This window comes from Thamnophis elegans, chromosome 4 (assembly GCF_009769535.1).
Source record: "Thamnophis elegans isolate rThaEle1 chromosome 4, rThaEle1.pri, whole genome shotgun sequence".
In the NCBI taxonomy this organism is placed as follows: domain Eukaryota; kingdom Metazoa; phylum Chordata; class Lepidosauria; order Squamata; family Colubridae; genus Thamnophis; species Thamnophis elegans.
This window is the reverse complement of record NC_045544.1, coordinates 116,586,573-116,610,414: the sequence shown is the minus strand read 5'-3', so window position 1 is coordinate 116,610,414 and position 23,842 is coordinate 116,586,573. Positions and strand designations below refer to the sequence as shown.

At 41.0% G+C, this 23,842-nt stretch overlaps 1 protein-coding gene across 1 annotated transcript; it reads right to left on the bottom strand.

The window, feature by feature from the left end:
- Positions 1–323: 323 nt before the first annotated feature.
- Positions 324–23,835, bottom strand: KIAA0753 (KIAA0753 ortholog). The gene is made up of 17 exons (XM_032216247.1): positions 23,641–23,835; positions 19,356–19,487; positions 18,004–18,574; positions 14,394–14,500; positions 14,160–14,222; positions 13,359–13,577; positions 12,081–12,249; positions 11,377–11,594; positions 10,992–11,161; positions 9,560–9,646; positions 8,135–8,213; positions 7,490–7,579; positions 5,693–5,827; positions 4,770–4,848; positions 4,192–4,312; positions 2,968–3,180; positions 324–826 (listed from the first exon to the last, which is right to left on the bottom strand). The coding sequence occupies exons 2-17, from the start codon at positions 19,446–19,448 to the stop codon at positions 709–711; spliced, it is 2,532 nt and encodes an 843-aa protein (XP_032072138.1). The 5' UTR covers positions 19,449–19,487; positions 23,641–23,835; the 3' UTR covers positions 324–708.
- Between the last annotated feature and the right edge of the window lie 7 nt (positions 23,836–23,842).

Genomic DNA, 23,842 nt, shown 5'->3' with positions numbered 1-23,842 from the left:
TATGTCGCCATTAGCCACTAACAGGGTTTTCACAGATTTTTCCCCCACGGATTTTTGGACATTTTAGAAGTACCTTATTCCTTTCCAAAAACTGGTTTACAATCTCAGAGTTAGCAACTTTTTCAAGTATTGGATACCTACTTTTTTTCATTAACTGAAATACTGTAAAATGAGGTACTATGTTATCAACATCAGCGGTAGAGAATCCAGAACTGAACTTGTAGTATCTCGAAGAATGAGTTCTCCACAATACAAAGCTGGGGCATTTTCTGTCACTGCCTCAACTAACTGGATTCAGCCCTTGAGTAATGAGCATCCTTGTAAGATGGCTGCCACTGTAAGAATTCAGCCAAGAAACTAGTGATCCTTTCTATAAGACATAGAAAGAACTTTGGAGGGGAATAATTTGTCAAATGCTCAGCCCAAATGAATCATGAAATGGACAATAAGGCTGTGCGTGCTTTGAAAATGATTGGGGAAAGGTGCTTTGGAATGCGTAACATCTCTTTAAAGGAACAGTGAGGGGTATTTTTCCCCAGGCTTTCAAGGATCAGAATTCTCCCAATATTATTTATTTATTCCACCAGTACCAGCCTTCCCACGAAGGAACATAGAAAGTAATACATGAATTGTCAAATTTCATTCCTGAGAACTGGTCTTTGTCAGGTTCAATCTTTCCGCCGAACAGTATTCACTGAAGGCCCTGGTTTACTCAGCCACCTTTAAAAACTCTGAAGTGAAGACAGCTTCTGCATAGTCTTCACAGAAGCCATGGAGCTCAGCTGCTACATCTGTCAACATTTCCTCTGTCAGCTCCTCTGCCAGGCTAAAGGAAAGAAATGAAAATAGCTCAGCAGCCAAGACCTCAGTTCCAAAGTTTCTACAACAGGGATGTCAAACTTGCGCCGTAATGTTGCTGTCATGTGACGTTCCGTGACATTTTTTTTCTGTTCGTAGAGGTGGGGTGGGCATGGCCTGCGTGTGACACATCTGGTCTGTGGGCTGCCAGTTTGACACCCCTGTCTTACAACCTGATCCATAGCAGCAGCATGTAGACCAGTGGTGGGTTTCAAATTTTTTTAGAACCTCTTCTGTAGGTGTGACCTGCTTTGTGGGAGTAGCTTGCTGGCCATATGACCAGGTGGGAGTAGCTTGGCAGTCATGTGACTGGGTGGGCGTGGCCAACTTGTAAAATGTGGTGAAACTCACTTAACCACGCTCTTGCTTAGCAACCAAAATGTTGGCTCAGAAACTCTGGCATTTGAAGCACGCAAGTCTTAAAGCTGTCAAGTTACAAGACCCTTGCACCCCTAACCCTTTAGGAAAAAACCCCCAGGGGTGTTCATACTTGACAGCTTTAAGACTTTAAGGTTTAGATAGAACTCTTAGAGGCGGGTGGGCGATTGGTGAGCCAGCCAATCAGTGAGCGGTGGGCGGGGCAAGCTTGGTGCGGACGGGCAGGGGGAGGGAGCTGGAACTGGTTCTAAACGGCACGCTAGATTTGTGGAACCTCTTCTATAGAAGAGGTTAGAACTGGCAGGAACCCACCTCCCGTCATTTCCCTCGGTCCTGGTTTCAACCCTTCAAGAAAGGCCACACTAGGAAAGCAAAGTCATGCAAGGCCAAGATTACTGTTGTTATAAGATACCATAACAACATCTTTCAAGCGAGAATGTGCTTCATCCCTCACTCTCTTTATCTCTGAGAACTACGGAGAGTGTTGCATGAGATGTTTCCTCATATCACTGGGCTTTTTTCAAAAAAATATTTTTTTTAATTCCACCTTCATTATTTTTTTATAAATAACTTGAGGCAAATGTAACTAATACTCCTTCCTCCTCACATTTTCCCCGCAATAACCACCCGGTGAGGTGAGGTGAGCTGGGAGAGAATGGCTGGCCCAAAGTCACCTAGCCCAGTGTTTCTCAACCTTGGCAACTTGAAGATGTCTGGACTTCAACTTCCAGAATTCCCCAGCCAGCATTCGCTGGCTGGGGAATTCTGGGAGTTGAAGTCCAGTCATCTTCAAGTTGCCAAGGTTGAGAAACACTGACCTAGCCAACTCTCATGGCTAAGGCAGGACTAGAACTGAGAGTCTCCTGGTTTCAAGACTGTGGTGCCTCAATTTGCTCAGTTCCATTCTGGACTCGAGTTGTTGTTTTTTCCTGACCATAGTCTGGATAGCAGCTCTTTTCCTCCTGTCCCTCATCACCATTCCCTACAACCAGCAAGAAGGAACTGGCAGGCCATTTCTGAAAAAGCTGCTAAGAAAACTGCAGATACACTGCTGTCAAACTGCTGATCAGGGCATAGGAAGCAGCAACCCCTTTTGACTCCTGATTAATCTGATGTCTTCAGCAGCGTCCTTTTTATTGCCTGTACCTGGGGGAACTGCTCCCTCAACCCTCCCTTGGTGCCCCATAGTCATGACCTTACTATAAAGGGATTCCACATATATGTGAATGAGGTATGAGAAAGAGCACTGGGGATGGGCTTGAAGGAAACAAGAACAAAAACATTAGCTATAAGGAAGGAAGTAGAAACGGTGAGAGCAGCTACTCTTGACAATCCCTCTAAAACAGAAATATGAAGGAAGGTGACCAGATATTCAAGAAGGCAGCAATTAGTCTGAAAAATTAAATGATATTCTAACTAGACAAAGCAATTATTTTTTTTGCCCCATTGGAAAATTGTGAAAGGAGAAAAACAAAGGCAGAAAAATGGAAAAACAGAAGGAGATTGACTGCCACCTGGTGGCACTAAAAGAATCCACAACACAATTCTTTTCAATCTATGACTTAAGTGTTTCTCAGCTTTAGCAACTTTAAGATGTGTGGACTCCAAGTCCCAGAATTCCCCATCCAAGGGAACTCCATTTTCCGACAGTGAAGTATGGGTTTTTGAAATAAAAAAAGCAAATCCCTCCAGAAGATACAAAGAAAGCAAGCACACCAAGATTCCCCATACCTCTCTGCAATGTTCCAAGGGTTAAACTGCCCCACCTCTTCGAGGAAAATGCTCTTTAGGTGCTGCCGGTATCGGGCATCATAATCAAAGAGGCTTTGGAGAACTTGTTTCGGTACTGAGAGGAAAGTGCCAGACTCTTTCTCAGGGGGGATGTGATGTGTAAAAGACTGCAGAGTCCCACTCCTGGGCTCTGACAGCTCTTCATCAATAGTGCTGAAAGCATAAATACAACCAGAATTAGGAAAAAAATAAGCCCTAAAATTGGATCAGACCAAAAGCCTCTACTTCACTGAGACAGTCTTGTTATGACTAACACCTATGAGAAGCAAGCTGGCTGGGCACAATAGCAATTGTCTTCTCCCCCATTTCTTTCCCCGAGCCGAGGATTTAGAACCCCTAAATCAAATTCATATTTCAAAACCAATAGGATCTCACCACAGTACAGCTGTTAATTCTTTCTGTAGTCCTCTGCCTCCTTAGCAAGCTTGGCTTATTCTTCTCACTTAAGCTTAAAACAGACCATTGTAGGTACTTGTTCCTTTCTAGCCCATCTCTTGTGTAAGTTCAACTACTGGTTTTAGACCTAGGCTATCTGTCTCCCGAACAATTAAAGAAAACAATAAAGCCAAGCAAGTTTCAGTGAGAAGGTGAAAAGTCAAGGAAAGAAAAGCTGCTTCTCTTTCACTTCAGCCCACCTTCCGACTTTCATTCATTTGTTCATGTTGAAAGATGTAATTTTGCTCTGCTCAAAAACTTCTCTGAGGAATCATGTGAAACAAAATTGTGGGCAAGATAGAACTGTCTCAGTCTATTTAGTACTAACGTTCCTATCTATCTAGTTCCCAGAGTCCTTAAACAGGGGTGGGTTCCGACGGGCACTACTACCGTTTTGCTCGTGTGCTTGCTTTGCATGCAGGTGCACACTTGATACACGCAGTGCAATTAAAATTGTTCTGCTCATGCGCAGAACTGAAAAGCAAGATGGCGGCACTGCCTGGGGAACTGGTTCAGGGGCATGGCAGGCCTGGGTCGCTGCTGGTTCCAGCGACCCAGGCGGCCGAACCAGTCCGAACCAGTAGGAACCCACCGTCCTTACTATCATTACTTGATAATTTGATTATTCCTAAACACCCCATACATTCTAACCAAGGGAGCAAATCCACTTTTAGCATAAACAAAGATGATGCTGTTTAAGCACAGCAAGCTATTAAATCTGTTACTCACCTGGCATCCAAGGGTTTTTCTAATACTATTGCTATTTGTGGCTCTTTGTGATTATCTAGTTTTGTTATCTGGATGGGATGAACAACGGCAGGTTGTTGGTCTCTCACTACAGACTCTTCCTCTGGGAGAAGGAATTGTTAGAAAAATAATTACCTTATCAATACCAAAGTAGACAAGCGCCTAATGTATTTCAAATTCCATGTTCCCCATTCAGTTAACATATTTTTATAGAAACATAAGCCAAGAAGAATCTATGGAATATTTGGATGTTGGATACCCATTTGTCTGGAGTGAGGTAGGGTTTCCTGCCTAAGCAGGGGATTGGACTAGAAGACCTCCAAGGTCCCTTCCAACTCTGTTATTCTATTCTATTCTATTCTATTCTATTCTAATTTTTATTGCTGACCATGAGTTTATCCCAAAGACTACATTATATCAATCATGTCTGTTTCCTTCCTCTCTACAATATACACATATTAAGAATGTAAAAATATATACTCAAAACTAGAGGAGGAAAGAGAACCATTCACTGCTCAGCTGTTATTTCTTAAAAATGCAAAACCAAACCAGAAACTCACCTTTGTTCTGCTGGACCCAGAAATCAACATCGGCATAAGCAATCTGGTTATATCGTCTGCGTATAGTTTCTTGATAGTGCTTCAATATAGAAAGATAAACCCGGTGTTAATACAATATTTTAGTCAATTTGACCGGGTTTGGGAAAGACTGGGAGACTGACAGATTAAAACATTCCTAGCAAAGCAAACCACTCTATTTTGTGCAATGAGAAACTTTAGTTAATGGAGAATTCAGAATGGGAGAAGTTATCTTTTTTCTCTCTGGAAAAAAGTACTTTTATACAATACTTTTTGTACAGGATACAATAAATATACAGTATTAATGTCCTGCCACAAGCTAGCAGGGCTCTGGGCAGCCTACCAAAAGACAAAAATAAAATTACAAAACAAACATAAAATCATATAATCCCAAGTGTCCAATTTGGGTATCAAATTTTGATGATGAATGAGGGCAGGAGAAATGGGAGTATTGGCCAGCATGAATGTCTCTACATTTCTAGCAGTTTGGGTATCTCCAAATAAAACCATCAGAAATCTCAAGTAATCTTCAGTAAAGGAGAGCAGAGCAAACCCTAAATCTAGTGAATCTATCTAAGACACAAATTTTGGCACAAGGCAGCTTTCCCCAATTGACACTCTATGCTGGTTGAGAAGGAATTCTGAGAATTACAATCCCAATGCATCATTCATGGAAGAAAGGATAGAGCAGAACCTGTGCAAAAATACCAGATGGTACAAACAGCAAATAGGTTGTTTTTTTTCTCTTGTAAGGATGACAAAATGCAGCGCCCATAGCAGCAAAATACAGCAGATTCTCAAGATATTCCTTGAGCTCAGTGCTTGAAGTGCCTGACCGCTGAGAGGCATCAAAGCTCAATAACCTGATGCACAGGTATAGGTCAGCAACCAACAAATGAATGCACCTCTATTTCCTCCATCCTCTTCATCATTGTCTCTAGGTCAGAGATGCTGAGTGCAGAAAGAGCCTCATGTTCCATCTTCTTGCACTGTTCCAGATGGCAATCCTCCAAACGAATACCTGGTAAGCTTGTTGCATCCTAACGAGAGAGGGAGGGAGAGACAATAGCTTATTGTGTTCTCTAAAACTACCTGCCCACACACAAAATATCCACTGGGAGAATGAGAGAAGCCAAGCCACAAAGCATCTTCCGTGACCCCAAATCATGCTCCATGAATTGTAACATTGCAGTATTAGAGGTACATTGTAATTTTCAAGTGCCCAGTGCTGAATGGTTATACCACAAAGATCCCCTATGACCAGTCTTTCTTTCTAAGGAGGGATTCAATTTCTAATGAAACAAATGTATATCAGTTAGTCAAGGTGGCCGACATAACCTCAGTCTGAATTAAGACTTTCTGGTAGAAGGGCCAACTCGGTTTAAGAGCATTTATAGTTTCTTAGCAGCTCTCTTAACTCCAAGCTACAAAATTGAAAACACTCCAAACTAATTTATTATTGGATAACTGACATACTAAAGCAGGGGTCTCCAATCTTGGCAACTTTAAGGCTTGTAGACTTCAATTCCCAGAATTCCTCAGCCAACTAGCTGAGGAATTCTGGGAATTGAAGTCTACAAGCCTTAAAGTTGCCAAGATTGGAGAGCTAGAAGCTTTACAGTTGCCAAGATTGGAGAGCTAGAAGCCTTAAAGTTGCCAAGATTGGAGATCCCTGGTCAGTTGCTCTTTCAGAAAAAGTTAATGATAAAGTTCAAATGATTTCACAGAAGTATGAATCACGTTTTTATGGAAGCATGGATCTATTCTAATTAGAAAAATGTAATATAAAACAACTCCATTCACAAAGAAAAAGATAACTGGAAGAATTTAAAGAAAATAAAATTGGTCACAACTCAAATCAAGGGAAGGCTCTGAAAAAATGTAAAGGCTTGTCTCCAGCCTGGTCTCCCCAGAACGACTATTTCCACAATATAGATGCTGCCACAAAAAAGGATAATTATATAACTTATGCTAACTCTTATTTTAATAAATTTAGTGTCATGTGAAAATTATGATTGAACATTGAAATATATTGTTCTGGGTTATTATCCTGTATTTTGATTTCTTCTGGCCTTACAGAATATTAAAAGTGGCAAAAAGACTAAAAATGAGTATGTGGAAGTATTTTCCCCCTACGGTGAAATTTATTTGGCTTTAGAATCCTTTAAAGCTCTTTTTTTTTTGTCAAGATGCTCTCTTGGAGCAACGTTGCAAAGCTAAATTACTTTAGGCTATAGGGATGGTTAAATACATAACCCATTTCAAAAGAAAGCAGGAAGAAAAGTCTGGCACTTTTTCTAATTACTTTGTAAAGTCTGACACTTTTTGCATAAATTATCACACACTGGATGCCCAAGGTGAAACTGTTTAACAATCAAGTGAGCTTAACAACTGAGGTGGGGAGTGGTGGTTTCACACGGATTTGTGATTTATTTCACCAACATGGCATCCAATGCAACTGAGAAGAAATTAAACCTGAGAGCCATATTTGTTTACAAAAATGGAGCTTTCATTTCCCCCCTAACCACATTCAACATCTACTTCAGATGCTGCCTTTTCTGTTCCGTTTTTTTAGCCATTTTTCTCCCAGGTCTGCCCGATTATGTAATGCAGGGATTGACGAGCATATACCTACAGCATCTGTCATCTTACATTACAGGTATTTTTGAAAAGATAGAGAGGGAAATAAACACATGAAGTACCTCATAAAGAAAGGCAAAATTTTCAAACTTCCTTATTTGAGCGTCGTCATTGCCCTGTAATGGAAGGACTGTTTGTGCTGCCTTGAGCTCCTATGTGAAAAGTAGGATATAAGTTCAATGAATGAATGAATGAATTCTAATAAGAACGACTCAATTGTTGCCTTATAAGCCTTACTTCTTGCATTTAGCCACGGTGGCGTAGTGGTAAGAGTGCAGTACTGCAGGAGTACTTCTACTGCCTGCTGGCTGCCTGCAATTTGGCAGTTCGAATCTCACCAGGCTCAAGATTGACTCAGCCTTCCATCCTTCTGAGGTGGGTTAAATGAGGACTCAGATTGTTGGAGGCCATATGCTGACTCTTTAAACCACTTAGAGAGGGCCGCAAAGCACTGTGAAGCAGTACGTAAGTCTCAGGGCTTATTGCTATTTAGCCGAGGCAAAATCTTACTTGTAGTCCTGGCTAATACAAGAGGTAAGACTTTGGAAGCAAGAGTTGAGTCAGACTCAATTTATGTGAAATATCCAGCCTTGAGGTGCTCTTCATAAAAGTTCTGGAAAGAAAGGAGGAAGTTATTTCTTCATCTCATCAACAAGGAAATATGTCAAGAAAATCAAAAGGAAAAGAGGAAGACTGTGATACTCTACCTGCGCTTTTTCCAAAAGAAGCTCCAGGCCCTCAGGGTCAGCTTGCTCCACCTCCTCTGTTGGGGAAGCCCCTTTGTCTCTGAAATTTTTCAAATAATACAGCACAGTGACAATTTGATGACTCATGTTATCTTTTAAAAATGTGACTAACAGAACACCCAAACAATAATAGGACAGCATAATTCAGCATCTCTCCAGACCAGGCACTCTGAAGCCTATGCCTTTCAGAATGCAGGCTTTTATAATAATATGGAAGGGCCTAAAATTCCCATTTCCCATTTGCATTCCTTGTTTAATGCATTCCTGAGAGATAAGACTGAAACAGCAAAATATAGCCCAGGTTTTAATTCTTTCCTCACCAAATGCAAAAGAGTACACAAAGGGAAATAGACACAGGGGACTGGAGCTTTGTTTCTTCCCACAGCTCAAAATCACAGAAACTGGAAGCCTTTTCCAAAAGTGAAAAGCCAACCGATGCCTCGGTCATCACCTCTGCTCCTATCCAAGTTAGTACTGAAGACTATAATACCGAACATTGTCAGAAGAGATGAAATAATAATGTCAGGTGACTATTTCCCTGGGAGTAATGAAAGAGGGTGAGATTTTTCTGTCGCAATATTCTTGTGAAATGTTGCTCTACTCTCGACATCTGACAAGACAAGGTCAAGTACCAAGCAGGTGTAAAGACTTTGTTAATTTTACATATAGTTTTCAAAGAAAGCAACACATGAGAAATGTATACACACAGCTTTTTATGAAAACATGGCAGTTGGGACTGCCCTACTATACAGCCTTCTTAGGTTCAACTAATAAACAACAAGTAATGATGGAAGCAAAGCAGAGTTTTCTCATTTCTCTCATAATTTTGGGAAATCATCCCAACTGCTTCTTTTTGGACAGGATATAAAATCTAGGATATTGGCACATTTTCCCCATAACTAGTTTTCCTTTACTTGCTATATTCTATGCTGGTCGAGGAAACCAAGTCCAATTCAGATCTATTTCCAAAGTAAATGTTCTTCCATATGGGTTTCAGTCCAAATTTAAAATGACAAATGATATATGTTGGGGACAAAGAAAAAAAATCTGTATCTATGAAGAAGAGCCTGTTAGATGTAGTGGTTAAGGCCTCAGGACAGAAACCAAGAGCCTATGTGTTCTTTAGGCACAAAGCCAGCTGGATGACCTTGGGCCAGCTATTCTCTCTCAACCCTAGAAGGAGGCAGAGGCAAATGACCTCCAAAACACCTTGCCAAAGAACATTGCAAGGATTTGACCAGGCATGAAAAATTTACTTGAAGGCACAAGGAGGGAAGGAGAGGGAAAAGGAGAGAGAGAGAAACAGAAGGGTGGGGGGCAGAGAAAGATTCCCAAAATGCAACTATTTAAAAATCCACAACCTTCCACCCTCCCTTTCAGGCCTACCTGAGCACTTCTTTCTCAGGTGTTTCTTTTTCCTTTGTCTCTATCTCCAGAGATGGCTCAGGATTTTCAGGATTTTTCTCCAGGTGCCTACAAGAACGTTGAATTTAAGTGGGAGAAGAAAAATAACAAGGCAAGCTTATCGTTGCTGTTGCCATCCCAGGGGCACCAATTATAAATTTCCACATCATAAATTAATTATTGACATTGGTGAAAACATCATCTGGTGAATGAAAACACTTCTTCAAGCATTCCAGAAAGAGGGACAGGAATAAGTCTCCAAAGAACATGAGGACCTCCTCACAAGAGGTTGACAATTGCTGTAGTATACGAACGCAAAAGGATCTCAGAAATGGTGAGGGCCATGGCTAAGTTTACATTCAGAAAGTTCTGTGTTCATTCCATATTATCACTTGGTGACCATTGGAAATATCTGAAATTCTGCAGAATGAAGAAGACACTGAACCAAATTAATCAAATATCTGATCCATCTTAGTACACAGCAGTTCTGAATGTTTCAATCTCCAGGTAAAATCTTAGAAACTATACTAGACAGACTTGAACACTGGGTGCTATCTAGCAAAATGAAATTCAATGGTAAAAAGAGTAAGGTTCTACATTTAGGCAAGAAAAACGAAATGCACAGCTACAGTATAGTTGGTACCTTGCTCAACATAATAAGTGTGAGAGGGATCTTGGAGTCTAGTGAACAGCCATTTAAATATGAGCCAGCAGGGTGCAGCAGCTGCCAAAAAAGCCAACACAGTTCTAGGCTGCATAAACAGAGGGATAGAATCAAGACCAGTTAATACCACTTTATAATGCCTTGGTAAGGCCACACTTGGAATGCTGCATCCAGTTTTGGTTGCCACGATGTAAAAAAGATGTGGAGACTCCAGAAAGAGTGCAGAAAAAGAGCAACAAAGATGATTAGGGGACTGGAGGCTGAAACATATGAAGAACGGTTGCAGGAACTGGGTATGTCTAGTTTGATGAAAAGAAGGTCTAAGGGAGACATGATAGCTGTGTTCCAATATCTCAGGGGCTGCCACAAAGAAGAGGGAGTCAAGCTATTCTCCAAAGCACCTGAGGGTAGAACAAGAAGCAATGGATGGAAACTAATCAAGGAGAGAAGAAACTTAGAACTGAAGAGAAATTTCCTGACAGTTAGAACAATTAATCAGAGGAACAACTTGCCTCCAGAAGTTGTGAGTGCTCCAACACTGGAAGTTTTTAGGAATATGTTGGATATCCATTTGTCTGAAGTGGTGTAGGGTTTCCTGCCTAGGCAGGGGGTTGGACTAGAAGACCTCCAAGGTCCCCCTATTCTATTAAGCTATTATGCCATCTGTCATAAATGAACCATCGTCAGAATCATAATCCACTGTAGATGTTTACACCCCTAACAACTGCCCTCGCAAGGGTGTTAACCTACCGCAGAGCAGAGTGGAGGGGAGACTTGACACTGGGAGGCATCCATGGGGTCCTATTATCTCGGACAGGTGGTTTGCTCTCCTTAAGCCGGAATGCAACGGTGGGATCTAGAAAGCGGGCTTGTTTGGCTACAGGCTGCACTGTTTTTGTTTTGGGAGGTCGACAGCTACCCTTTAGAGAAACAAAAACATTAAAATAATATGTGTTTCCAGACACGTTTTAGCAGTTTTTCCTACACAACAACATCTATTAAAGCCTTCATTTCAATCACTATGATTTTGGAGGAAAAGACATTACATCAGGGGAGAAAGTGTCTCTCACAGCACCTAAAATTAAGCTTGGAGACAAAGGAAGAGGAGTAGAAGCTGATGATTATATAACCATACCTGAGGTCTGAGGGAAAACAAGCCTCCTCTCTTCTTCAGAGTCCCTGCTTTCTGTTCTGAACCAGAACCTGCTTTCAAGGGTCCTGATCTCCTTACGGCCTCACCCTTGCACCGTGCAACTGCCCCTCGCTCAACAGGGAGTGCGTCTTCCTGGGCTCTTGTGCTGCAGTGATTGATTGTCTTATGTTGGAACAGGTCTGCAGATTCTGGATATTCATCTGAAGTAATTTGTTACGACAAATGGTACACATATTATATTGATTTATTATATGCCCATGACACTTTACCAAAAAAAGAGAGGTAAGAATAGTTGCATACCATAGGGCACTTACTATCTAAAATAAGGGACAGGAAAAAAACAGTATGCAGCAGAGGCATACTAAAAACAGAGGCAAATATACTGAGTTTGACTTAATTACAGTAAGATCTAGGGATAGGAAGCAGAGGGAATAATTTTAAGAGGAAGCAGGAGTCTCTTTACATAATAATCATCCAAATAACCATTTCCCCCTTCAGCATCTTCTTCTGAAATATTCAATTCTGAACATCCTGAATTCTGAACATCCAATTGGACCAGAAGTTAAGTTACAAGTTCACTCATTCCCAACTCATCTGGATCTACAATTTTTCTGGGGAAGAAATCAAACACAATATGTAAGAATTACTAATCAGACTTCTTACAACTCAGCACCCAGAAGACTCACCGGGAAGAAGTTTCCGAGCCACTGAAGACTTTTTTCGGTCCAACGCACAAGGTTTCTTTTGTTTTTTGGGCAATCTGTTGGCACTTTTTGGCGCATAAACTTGTGAGGCAGAGAGCCATTCTTGCCCTTTCTTGGGGGATTCATTTTTGGACAACACAGAGTCCAAGTCCTGCCATAGCAATTTGTATTAAGTTAAACACACAAAAATCTTACACTGAACACCCACAATCCAACCCACAGGATGCAAACTTCAGGTGGATGTTCAGCCTTCTTAATTGACAAAAAGCAAAACCACCTCTGAATAAATTAGAAGAAAAAAATGCTATCTGGCTAACATACTCACTGTCTGCTAACAGATTTAGGGATAATTTTAAGATAACGTAATTATATTACTCATCCCATGGGCACAATACATTTTTTTTTAAATGAGACAACTGATGATCTGTTGAGTCATCCTTTTAAATATATTTCTTCACCAGATTCTTCAATGCCTTAAAAAATGTCAGAACTTCTAATGTCCTGCCTTTACTGGAAAGGTGTATCTGCTTTGAAAATAGCCCACAATGAACTACAGAGCAGAGTCAAACATCAGCACAGGAAATGTTTTCTGACATTTTATATTATGTCATAAGATGTTTTAGGATACTTTTTATCATAACATGTTTTATAAAATTTGTCAACTTTCAATTCCACAGCAGTCTTGAGTTCCAGATTTTAGACACATTCTGCAAGTTAGTCCATTTGGGATCCTTGATTCAAAAATGGTTGCCTGTGATGCACCATTTCACCCAGTTAAAAATTACTAAGCATTTTAGTAGCATATAGCAATAGCACTTAGATTTATATACCGCTTCACGGTGCTTTCAAGCCCTCTCAAAGTGGTTTACAGAGTCAGCCTATTGCCTCCAACAATCTGGGTCCTCATTTTCCCCACCTCGGAAGGATGAAAGGCTGAGTCAACCTTGAGCCTGGTGAGATTTGAATTGCCAAATTGCAGACAGCCAACATTAAGGAGAAGTAGCCTGCACTGCAGTACTCCACTCTAACCACTGCGCCACTGCAGCTGTTTAGATACCTTTAACGTATTCTCAATTCAATGTGAAAGTAAAGAGCAATGGCTCATTCCTTAGAAATCAAATGCCAAAACATGCCATTATTTAACACTTATTTCAAAGGGGTTGTGCCTTCTCTGGATGATGGAAATCTGTTCCTCCCCATAAAGGGTTATATCACACTGCCTAGGAAGCCAAGCAAAGAAAAAACTCACTCTCTCCTGACCTCAATTTGTAGCAGCAGATCTATGATGATATCAGGAATGGATGAGTCCATCTCGAGGCGAGCAGAGCAGAGAGAGAGCTGCCTGATGAGATTGCCCAGCTCTTTACAATGCGCAGAGGCAGACTGCTGCTCTGACTGGTCAGCAAAATGAGTGACAAACATCTGCAGAGCTCGGATGGCACCTCTGTGAGCTGCTGCCAGCTTGGCCATAGCGTGTGACTGCATCACAAAGGAAAAAGAATTCTGGTTTGAATCAAGTAATCTCTTGTCAAGAAACCCAGAGCAATTCCACCCAATCCTCAAACACTAGTTCCTTGACAGCTTGGCTGGATACATGGAATCCATTTTCACAAACTCCCCAGCCAGAATGGCTAGTGAGGAAAATTCTGAAGGTTGAAGCCCTCACAACCTAAGACACCAAGATTGGAGAAGGTTTTTCTAGTCTGTATCAGAAGAATAACTGTAGGGGAATAACACAAAATCGGACTGCTATGACAATACGCAAAGTAGTAACAAACATCAGGTCTGAATGAAAGATCGCACAGCTCAGTGAAAAGCCCACGGAACACAAAGTTTAAAAAGTCATCTTCTACCCCCATGCTTCCAACTATTCTCCCAAAGGATCTTTCAGGGAGGTTCCAACTGCAGCAACTTTAAGATGTGTGAACTTCAACTCCCAAAATTCCCCAGCCACATCTTTAAAAGTTTCTGAGGTTGGGAAACACTGCCCCAAAGGCTCCAACTGAGCTTTTCCCTCATCACTCAGCTTTCTCCCAAACTCGTAAAGCAATTTCATCTTACCTTCTTTGTATGTTTAACTTTAAGGGGGCTCAGCTTCTCGAGATCTTCTTGAATTTGTTTTACCTGTTTGATAATGTGACAAATCAATTAACAACAGAATGCAGTTTGGAAAACTCTCTGCCTGCATAATAAAGTCTGCATTTGGAACCAAGCTATCTGGTTCAGACTGCCTTGTTTGGATTCCCCAGTTTGGGTCTGAAATATCTTCCCAAAGTTTCCAGAGATTGTTCAGACCTGTTGCTGGAGCACATAGAGCACTCGGGCAGAGCGCACAGCTTGTTCCTGCCTCCGAATATGGACCCGGCGTTCTTCCTCAGGATCCAGACATATTTCACTCCTCTCTGGATGAAAAAAGGTTTAGCAAAACTGTTGATTATGCTCAGTTAAGAACTGACAATTTAGTGCAGAAAACATGAAATGTGTAACACAATTGAGAAGACATAATGAAGAAAAATGTCTGTGCCACTCAAAAGCCATCAAAAAATGTTCCAAAAACTGTATTAAATGCTTTACAACCCATAATAGCAGCTTAGATCCAGACTACACAAAAGAAGTCAGCAATATTCACAGTTCTTCACTTTACTGTCTCAAGTGTGAAATTTTAAAACTGATTTCCAAGAGTTCTTCTCTTTAATTCTTGCAGTTCAAATAATCAGCTCACGACTAGCCTCAAAATCAGTGGGCTTAATTAAACTCAAATTATGTCACATGGGATCATTAGTCCAAGGGCACAACACTGAAGCCTTTTCATACATTGATACAAAAATGAAGAAACTAAAAGTATCATAATAGGCTAGTAAGCATGTACTTCAGTCTGGCCACATATACTTAATTTGTTACTGTGTTGATACTTTCCCCCCCACAACATCAGTGCTTCAGAGTATCATTGCAGACTTCAAAAAATGAATAAGGGGAAGCGTATGTAACACATAGGCTACAATTGTAAGACTCTAATCAGTCTGTGAGAGAATCTGGCTGCAAAGTACATATACTCTATTTAGTAACATTGACAAAAATAGTCTCTGACAGTGAAAATGAATATCCTACCCAAATTTTTATTTCTTTTCCAAATGTTACCTAGACATTTTTTTTTTTAGACATTTATTACGATTTATAGGCCGCCCTTCTCCCTGAGGGGACTCAGGGCGGCTTACAATCACGGGAAGGGGATGCAAGAATACAAGACAAACAGTGAGTAAACAAGATAGATAATAAAACACCAACTTGCATTCAACAGTCAACACTCGGGCGGGTAATTTAAAAACTTATCCCCAGGCCTGCTGGGAGAGCCAGGTCTTAAGGGCCGTGCGGAAGGTCTGGATGGTGGTGAGGGTACGAATCTCAACGGGGAGATCGTTCCACAGGGTCGGAGCTACCTATACTTAAAAAAGATGCAAATTTGCTAGAATGGCAGAAGGGTATTAATAAATTTGTATGGGCAGGAAAGAAGCCCAGAGTAAAGTTAAAAATAATGCAGGATGTGCGTGAGAGGGGAGGTTTGAAATTACCCAACCTAAAATTATATTATGATGCAGTAGTATTATCTGTAATCAGTGATTGGATTGATTTAACTAATGACAGGATACTTAATATCGAGGGACATGATTTGGTATATGGCTGGCATGCTTACCTGTTATACAACAAAAAAGTGGACATAAATTTTAAAAGTCATATTTTAAGGAATGCTTTATTGCGGGTTTGGAAAAAATATCAATACAAATTAAATGACAAGATACCCATGTGGGCAATTCCTAGACACGCAATAGAAAATATGAACATAACACAAAAACAGGATAGAATTACTTACAGACAGCTTCTTACCCTAGAAAGGGGGGTACTACAACTAAAACCCTTAGATGTATTAAAAGAGGAAAAGGTAATTCAAACATGGTTCCAGTATGGGCAGTTACAGGCCAGGTGGAAAACAGATCAAAAAATTGGTTTCATGCAAGTTGAGTATAATCTATTTAAACAAATAAGAGATCAAAGTTTAATGCATATAAATATATAATGTATTAGTACAGATGGATTCCGAGACAGAATTAGTTAAAGATTGTATGATAAAGTGGGCTCAAAATATTGAAGAACCAATAATGTTGGACACATGGGAAAGAATCTGGGTAAGAAATGTGAAATTTACACAAGCCCAAAATCTGAGAGAAAATTTTTACAAGATGTTCTATAGATGGCATTTAGATCCTAAAAAGTTGGCTTCTATGTATTCGAATTTACAACCCAAATGTTGGAGATGTGGTTCTCTCGATGCTACATATTTCCATATATGGTGGACTTGTCAAAAGGTTAAGGCATTTTGGATAAAAATATGGTGGATTATACAAAATATTCTTTAAAAAAGGATAAAGTTTACTCCTCAGTTATTTTTGTTAGGTATAATTACTGACTGTACAGCGGTAGAGATTAACTTGATTTTGCACTTAATAACGGCAGCAAGATTGTTGGTGGCGCAATACTGGAAGAAGGAAGACTTGCCTACAATCCAAGAATGGACATTGAAAGTCACAAATTTAGCGGAGATGGCTAAAATATCTGCATATCTTAAAGACCACTCAAATGAGAGATATAAACGAGACTGGAAAAAATGGATTGACTATATACAAAATAAATACGGGACCAAGAAATTCCAGATAGCCTATGCTTAAGATCAGGAATGATTTAAATTGTTTAAAGTTAGTTTAGCAAGGAGGAGCTAAGTTCAATGTAAAGATGCTATTAATTTCTCATTCCTTTTTTCCCCCAATATGTCTTAGACTGTGTTTGTTAAAAATCTATACCGTGTATGGGTTCTGGGAAACCGGGGGGGGGGGGGTGTAGGTTGTGGAGGGTCGGGGGGGGATATATCAGGTTAGATGAGATGTGTTAGATTTCAATGTAATTTGACACCACATGTATACTGTTTCTTTTTTTCTTTTCTCTTTCTTTATTTTATATTCTTACCACTATTACTATTATTACTTTTTCTCTAAAAATAGGATAGGCTAAGCATATTGACATGTAGCGGAAATACACCAAGGAGAGGAGGAGTTGGAAAGAAGAAAGATGGGCAGAGAGGGATGGGAGAGAGGGTGGGGGGGGGAGATGAGAAGGATGTGGGGGGAGTGGATTGTGGAGAGAGGAGTGGTAGAGGGGGAGGGGAAGTAGAGTAGAGGGGGATGATGGAAGGAAGATAGAAAGTTGGAGGGTGGTAGAAGAAAGAGGTGTATGGAGAGCAGAAGAGCTATAATGGGTTCCTATTTTGGGGGGCATTATTGACAAGAGGAACTGATGTAATTATTATTTAATACTATATGATATGGGCTATGTATAGTATACATGTGAGTGTGTGTTATGAAAAGAAAATAAAATATTTCAAAATAAAAAGACAAAAATAGTCTCTGGTCAAGTACTACTATTACGAACATTTCTTTATATTGAACTGGGAGATGACTAGCAGGATAAATGGGTGGGATAGTAGGCACAGAGCCTCGTGCTTACTCAAATCTTCTTTATAAGCCTCATTTAGACTTGAGAACCTTTACAACAAAGTCCTGGAACTCAGGAACAATTACAAAGACTCATTGTTCTTTGCTGTCAATTTGCTTGTCACCATTTTCTTTCCCCGTAAGATTAATCTTTTACCCACTTCTCAGGACTTGCTACAAGAAATTCAAGGTTGCCTTGAATTCAAAGCCTCCCTTCAGTGGGAAACAAAATCCATGAAGATTCTTCTGCATTACCAATCAGAGACTTATATGTGGGTACCTAGCTTGTTAGGCCAAGAGAGTGACCTGTATCTCTTCTACTGTCATATATTGCATTTTCATTTACGTCAGCTTTCCCCCCTTACCTTTTGTTGCTAGCAATTCAATTTTCTGAATGTAAGTCTGAAGCTCTTTTTGTAGCCTTCTGATTTCTATGGCACATTTGTCTTCCTCCTTTTTGGGCCCAGGTCCTGGATCACGTGTTGGTGGAGAATCAGACAAAACGGGTTCTGAGTTCACATGACTTGGATCATAAAGGAGGACTTTTGCCCCAGTGCTGTTCCTCTCCATCTTAGAAGGGTTATTAAGCTGGTGTTCATATTTCAGGTGGGACTTAGATGCTTTCAACACCGCAGCGTTCCCTAAGTCCTTTCCCCAACTAAATCCCACAGGACACTTATTCATCTTGGTGAGATGCTGCTTCATTTGCTCTTGCAGGTGCTTTCTTTTCACATCCCTTCTGGCCATCTGAACAGCCAGGTTGAGCTTCTCTTCAGATACAATGGAGAATTCAACAGAGCCCCTCAGATCATCACCAGCACCTTGATTCTGTTGAGTTGCTGAGTGTTTCAACTTTTCTATGACAATTGGACAGGGATTGGTGTAGTGGATTGACAGGTTTTCAGGCAACGCGGGAGCATTCCGGCTGAACTGCAGCTGTTCCAAACATTTAAAATAGGCAGTGTGGTTACAAGGTGAGTATTGGATTAAAATCACCTAAATGCAAATCTCTGTTTAACCAAAAACAACTACAACCCACCATTGGATAACTGAACCCATCACTCCCTAGCAGTTCAATTGGCTTCCCAGAATTGTGGTGAGGATTAAAGGTGGTAGTGGAGACCATTATATATGCTAGTATACCTACTCAGGTTTCTCTGCACAAGCACAGAATAAGCAGCTTACAAGGCTCTTAAATTATTTCGCAAGCCAGTTGACTAAAAGGTAAACTAAATAATTAAAAATTAATCCACTTTATACTAACGTCATTATCTGTTAGCTTCTCCACAAAGAGAGCAGTTATATAGCCCAAAATACACCATACTAACTTTAGGGGAGTAATAATAGTTGCTCTGCAAAAGGAAGGAAAGAAGACAGGTATGGGCCATAGGTTTCCACAATCCCTATCATATTCCTCTGAGGAACCTCCAACAATCTAAATAGGCCTTATATCTCAATTCATACATGGAAAAATGCAAGCGGTTGTATGCAACTTATTTAAAGACAGAAAACATAAAAAGAAATCCAGACAGGATTTTACTTACGGGTTTATGATAATTAGTATTAAAAGCACAAATCCCATGCAATATGTTTCTAAGAATCAGCACCCTCACATTTAAAAAAAATTACAGGTTGGCAATGCTAGAATTGGCAAGCTTATTACATGTTAGCATTTCATCACATAAAATCCATAGAAGTTGTTGATGTTGTGCAATACCTGTATTTGTGGGGACTTTGTATCACTTTTGGCCATTTGTGGGTGGGATGCCAAAGGAATAGTGGTTGTAGTTGCTTTTCGCAGCTCCATCATAATTTTCAGAAGCTCAAGCTCCTGTTGTTTATGAAGTTACTGAAAGTTACCAAATATTAAATTGCCATTAGCATAAACACATTCTGTTTTCTTAGCTGAAAGACACTTAATTTGGCATAAGAATTTTAATTTTCTGAGCATGTTTAGAATTTGCAATTCACTCATCAGCACAATGCTTAGAATACAAGTGTTAAGGTTATCTTTTTTTAAAAGTTATGGAATCATTTTGTTTGGTTTTGTTTTATCTATGTTTATTTTTTTCAATTGGTTTTGCAGAATGTTTTAATTACTGGTTTTATTGTATGTCATCCAGAATCACTTTGTGTGAGAGGAGTAACCATACAAATTTGATAAACAAACTCAGGTGTGTCTATATAGCCAGCTGTCTTTCAAAAGGCAGCACAAAAATGCTGTTTGCCCCCAATATTGGATATCTGGAAGAAACACATAGAGAGATGATTATCAGAAATAAAGCTTCCTTATATTAAAGCTAATTTGCCATCATTCTGTCATTGATGTAACTAAGCAAAAGGATTGACAGGTTACAGTTTGCTTCTTCTTTACAAAGACTTTGAAAACATGGTAGACACACAGCCAGGAACCTTTTGCAAAAAAAAAAAGTTGTAACCAGAAATAGAATGGATTAAAGTATAAATACCTGATCATCTGCTACAATTCCTTATAAAAATGCTAATTATTTTTAAAATCCTTAACAATCTATAAAATCAATCACACAGATGTAAAAAATTCCTTTCAAAAAAAAAAGTTCAGAAAATATCGTGACTGATATGAAAGATTTATAGTTATACAAAGCTCTGACAATCACTGAGGGATTGAAAGGCAACGAAGACATTGTAAAATTTGGATCCAGCTTTGTTCTGCTGCCCAAATGTCACAAACAGGATTGGGAGGGCTCCTCATGTAGTGTAATCTATCGATAGTGTATGGTCAGAGCTGAAATGAGGGGTTCTTGGTGCTTTCTGAACTTTTTTTTCCTTGCAGGCGTTTAGTTTGGGTAATGAAACATCTGCAAGAAAACAATCAAGCTCAGAGTCTATGGAGTTTCTCAATCATCCAGGTCATGGTTGTTCCAAAGGTGCTTTTTCCAAGAGGAAACTGGACTTTCTGGTTTTTCTTTGAAGACGTTTCGCTTCTCATCCAGAGCTGTAGAAGCTTCTTGGATGATAAGCGAAATTTCTTCCAAAACAAACCCCCAGAAAGTCCAGTTGGGACAAGGGGATAAATGGGGAACTCATCAAGTTTGCAGATGACACTAAACTGGCAGGAATAGCCAATATTCCAGAATATAGGCTTAAGATACAGAAGGATCTTCACAAACCTGAACATTGGATGCTATCTAACAAAATGAAATTCAGTGGTGAAAAGTGTAAAGTTCTACATTTAGGCAAGAAAAACGAAATGCACAGGTACAGTATAGGTCAGTGATGGGCAACCTTTTTGGCGTGGTGTGTCAAAAATCGGCAAAAAATCGAGCATAACTCGCGTTGTGTGTCACTTCGACAAAAACATAATTTTGCGCAATTTATAGTTTAAACTACAAAAATGTATAATTGCAATATATAATTGTATTTAATAAACTAAAAACAAATTATTTAATATACCTGCTTAGTAACTTCTTTGTTCATCAGTCGATTTCATATGTTGCCCTTGATATTATTGAACTTGTTTGGGGTGCCGTGAACCAGGGCTGTGGAGTTGGCTGCTTCCAGCTCCACGTCCTCATCAACATGCCGCTCCAGCCCGCCCCAAGAGAACTCAGATATTCTCTTAATAATTGCATCTTTATTCTGCATATCGTGAAATAGAACTGGCGCACATCTTAGGAGAGTTTCTTTAATAAATTCTCCCTCATTAAGCGCTTTTGCATGCTGAGCTATGGAGTGAGCAATGCTCAAACTTGCAGAGTTTAAATTTGTACAGCTTTTCATAAATAAACAGCGCACTGTTCCCGCGCTCCTCTCCTGCGGGTCCTCCCTCGCCGCGCTGATGACGTGTGTGCGCACGGCATGCACGCCTTACCAGCAGCCCCTGCGCTCAGAAAGGGGCGGCGGCGATACAGTAAGTGAGTGTGGGTGGGGGAGATCACACGTCCCGCTCCCCCCGTTCCTCCAGCACAGATTCTTTCATCCTCGGCGGCCGTGCAGGAGCCGAGGATGAATCGCATGAAATCCTGTGCGTGTCACCCCAAATGGCTACGCGTGTCAGCACTGACACGCGTGTCATAGGTTCGCCATCACTGGTATAGGTGGTACCTTGCTCAACAGTAGTAACTGTGAGAGGGATCTTGGAGTCCTAATGGACAACTATTTAAATATGAGCCAGCAGTGTGCAGCAGCTGCCAAAAAAGCCAACACACTTCTAGGCTACATAAACAGAGGGATAGAATCAAGATCACGTGAAGTGAAGATCACTTTATAATGCTTTGGTAAGGCCACACTTGGAATACTGCATCCAGAGTGCAGAGAAGAGCAACGAAGATTATTAGGGGACTGGAGACTAAAACATGAACAGTTGCTGGAACTGGGTATGTCTAGTTTAATGAAAATAAGGACTAGGGGAGACATGATAGCAGTGTTTTAGAGATTTTTTAGAGATTTTATTAATATTTGTAGGCCGCCCTTTTCCCTGAGGGGACTCAGGGCGGCTCACATAAAATCAGGGAGGGGGAATACAAACATTGACATAGAGACATATAATAAAATAGCAAGCAACATACATTCATCATTCGGGAGGGGCGGCTATCTTTGTCCCCAGGCCTGACGGGCTAGCCAGTTCTTAAGGGCTGTGCGGAAGGCCTGGACGGTGGAGAGGGTACGAATCTCCACGGGGAGCTCGTTCCAAAGGGTCGGGGCTACTACTGAGAAGGCCCTCCTCCTTGTAGTTGCCAGCCGGCACTGGCTGGCCGATGGAATACGGAGGAGGCCTAATCTATGAGATCTTATTGGTCGCAGGGAGGTAATTGGCAGAAGGCGGTCTCTCAAGTATCCAGATCCACTACCATGCAGGGCTTTATGGGTGACTAATAACACCTTGAAGCGCATCCGGAGATCGACAGGTAGCCAGCGCAGCTCGCGGAGGATAGGTGTTATGTGGGTGAACCGAGGTGCACCCACGATCACTCGCGCGGCCGCGTTCTGTACTAGCTGAAGTCGCCGGATGCTCTTCAAGGGCAGCCCCATGTAGAGCACATTGTTCCAATATCTCAGGGGTTGCCACAAAGAAGAGGGAGTCAAACTATTCTCCAAGGCACCTGAGGATAGAACAAGAAGCAATGGGTGGAAACTAATCAAGGAGGGAAGCAACTTAGAACTGAGGAGAAATTTCCTGACAGTTAGAACAATTAATAGCAATAGCAATAGCAATAGCAGTAGACTTATATACCGCTTCATAGGCCTTTCAGGCCTCTCTAAGCGGTTTACAGAGAGTCAGCATATTGCCCCCAACAATCTGGGTCCTCATTTTACCCACCTCGGAAGGATGGAAGGCTGAGTCAACCCTGAGCCGGTGAGATTTGAACCGCTGACCTGCTGATCTAGCAGTAGCCTGCAGCGCTGCATTTAACCACTGCGCCACCTTGGCTCTTGCCAATTAATCAGTGGAACAGCTTGCCTCCAGAAACTGGGAATGCCCCAACACTGGAAGTCTTTAAGAAAATGTTGGATACCTATTTGTCTGAAACGTATAGGGTTTCCTGCCTAGGCAGAGGGTTGGACTAGAAGACCTCCAAGGTCCCTTCCAATTCTGCTATTCTAATTCTAAGTTGCCTCTTGAAAAAAAAGCACCCTTGGGACAACCAAGCTCAGACAGCACCAAGGACCCCTCAAATGCAGTCTATCTCTGAGCAGCACTTACAGCCAATACATTGTTGTTTTCTTAGCCGCTGCAAGGAGCTGGAGCAGGGGTCCCCAAACTTGGCAACTTTAAGACTTGTGAGCTTCAACTCCCAGAATTCTCCAGCCAGCTATAGCTATAGCTATAGCTGGCTGGAGAATTCTGGAAGTTGAAGTCCACAAGTCTTAAAGTTGCCAACTTTGAAGACCTCTGAGTTGGACCTTTGGCCTTGCAGCAGCTGCTGCATTTAACCTAGATAGGTGCAAAAATCAAGATGAGATTCCCTTTCCTCTTCCCCTTCTCTCTCTCTCATTCTCCAAGAAAAATACACGGGACCAACCTGGCGAATTACCGGAAGAAGCCTACAGAACCATAGCGGGGGTCCTCTACAGGCTGAGCCGTTCCCGCCTTCTTCCTGCTTCCTTGGCAACCGGCGCTTGCAAGGACGCCTTGAAACAGGTTCGAGGACAACGGGTAGCGATAATGGCCAATTAGCTGCCGGAGAAGTTCGCAATGCCTTCAAATCTAATCCTGAACATTCT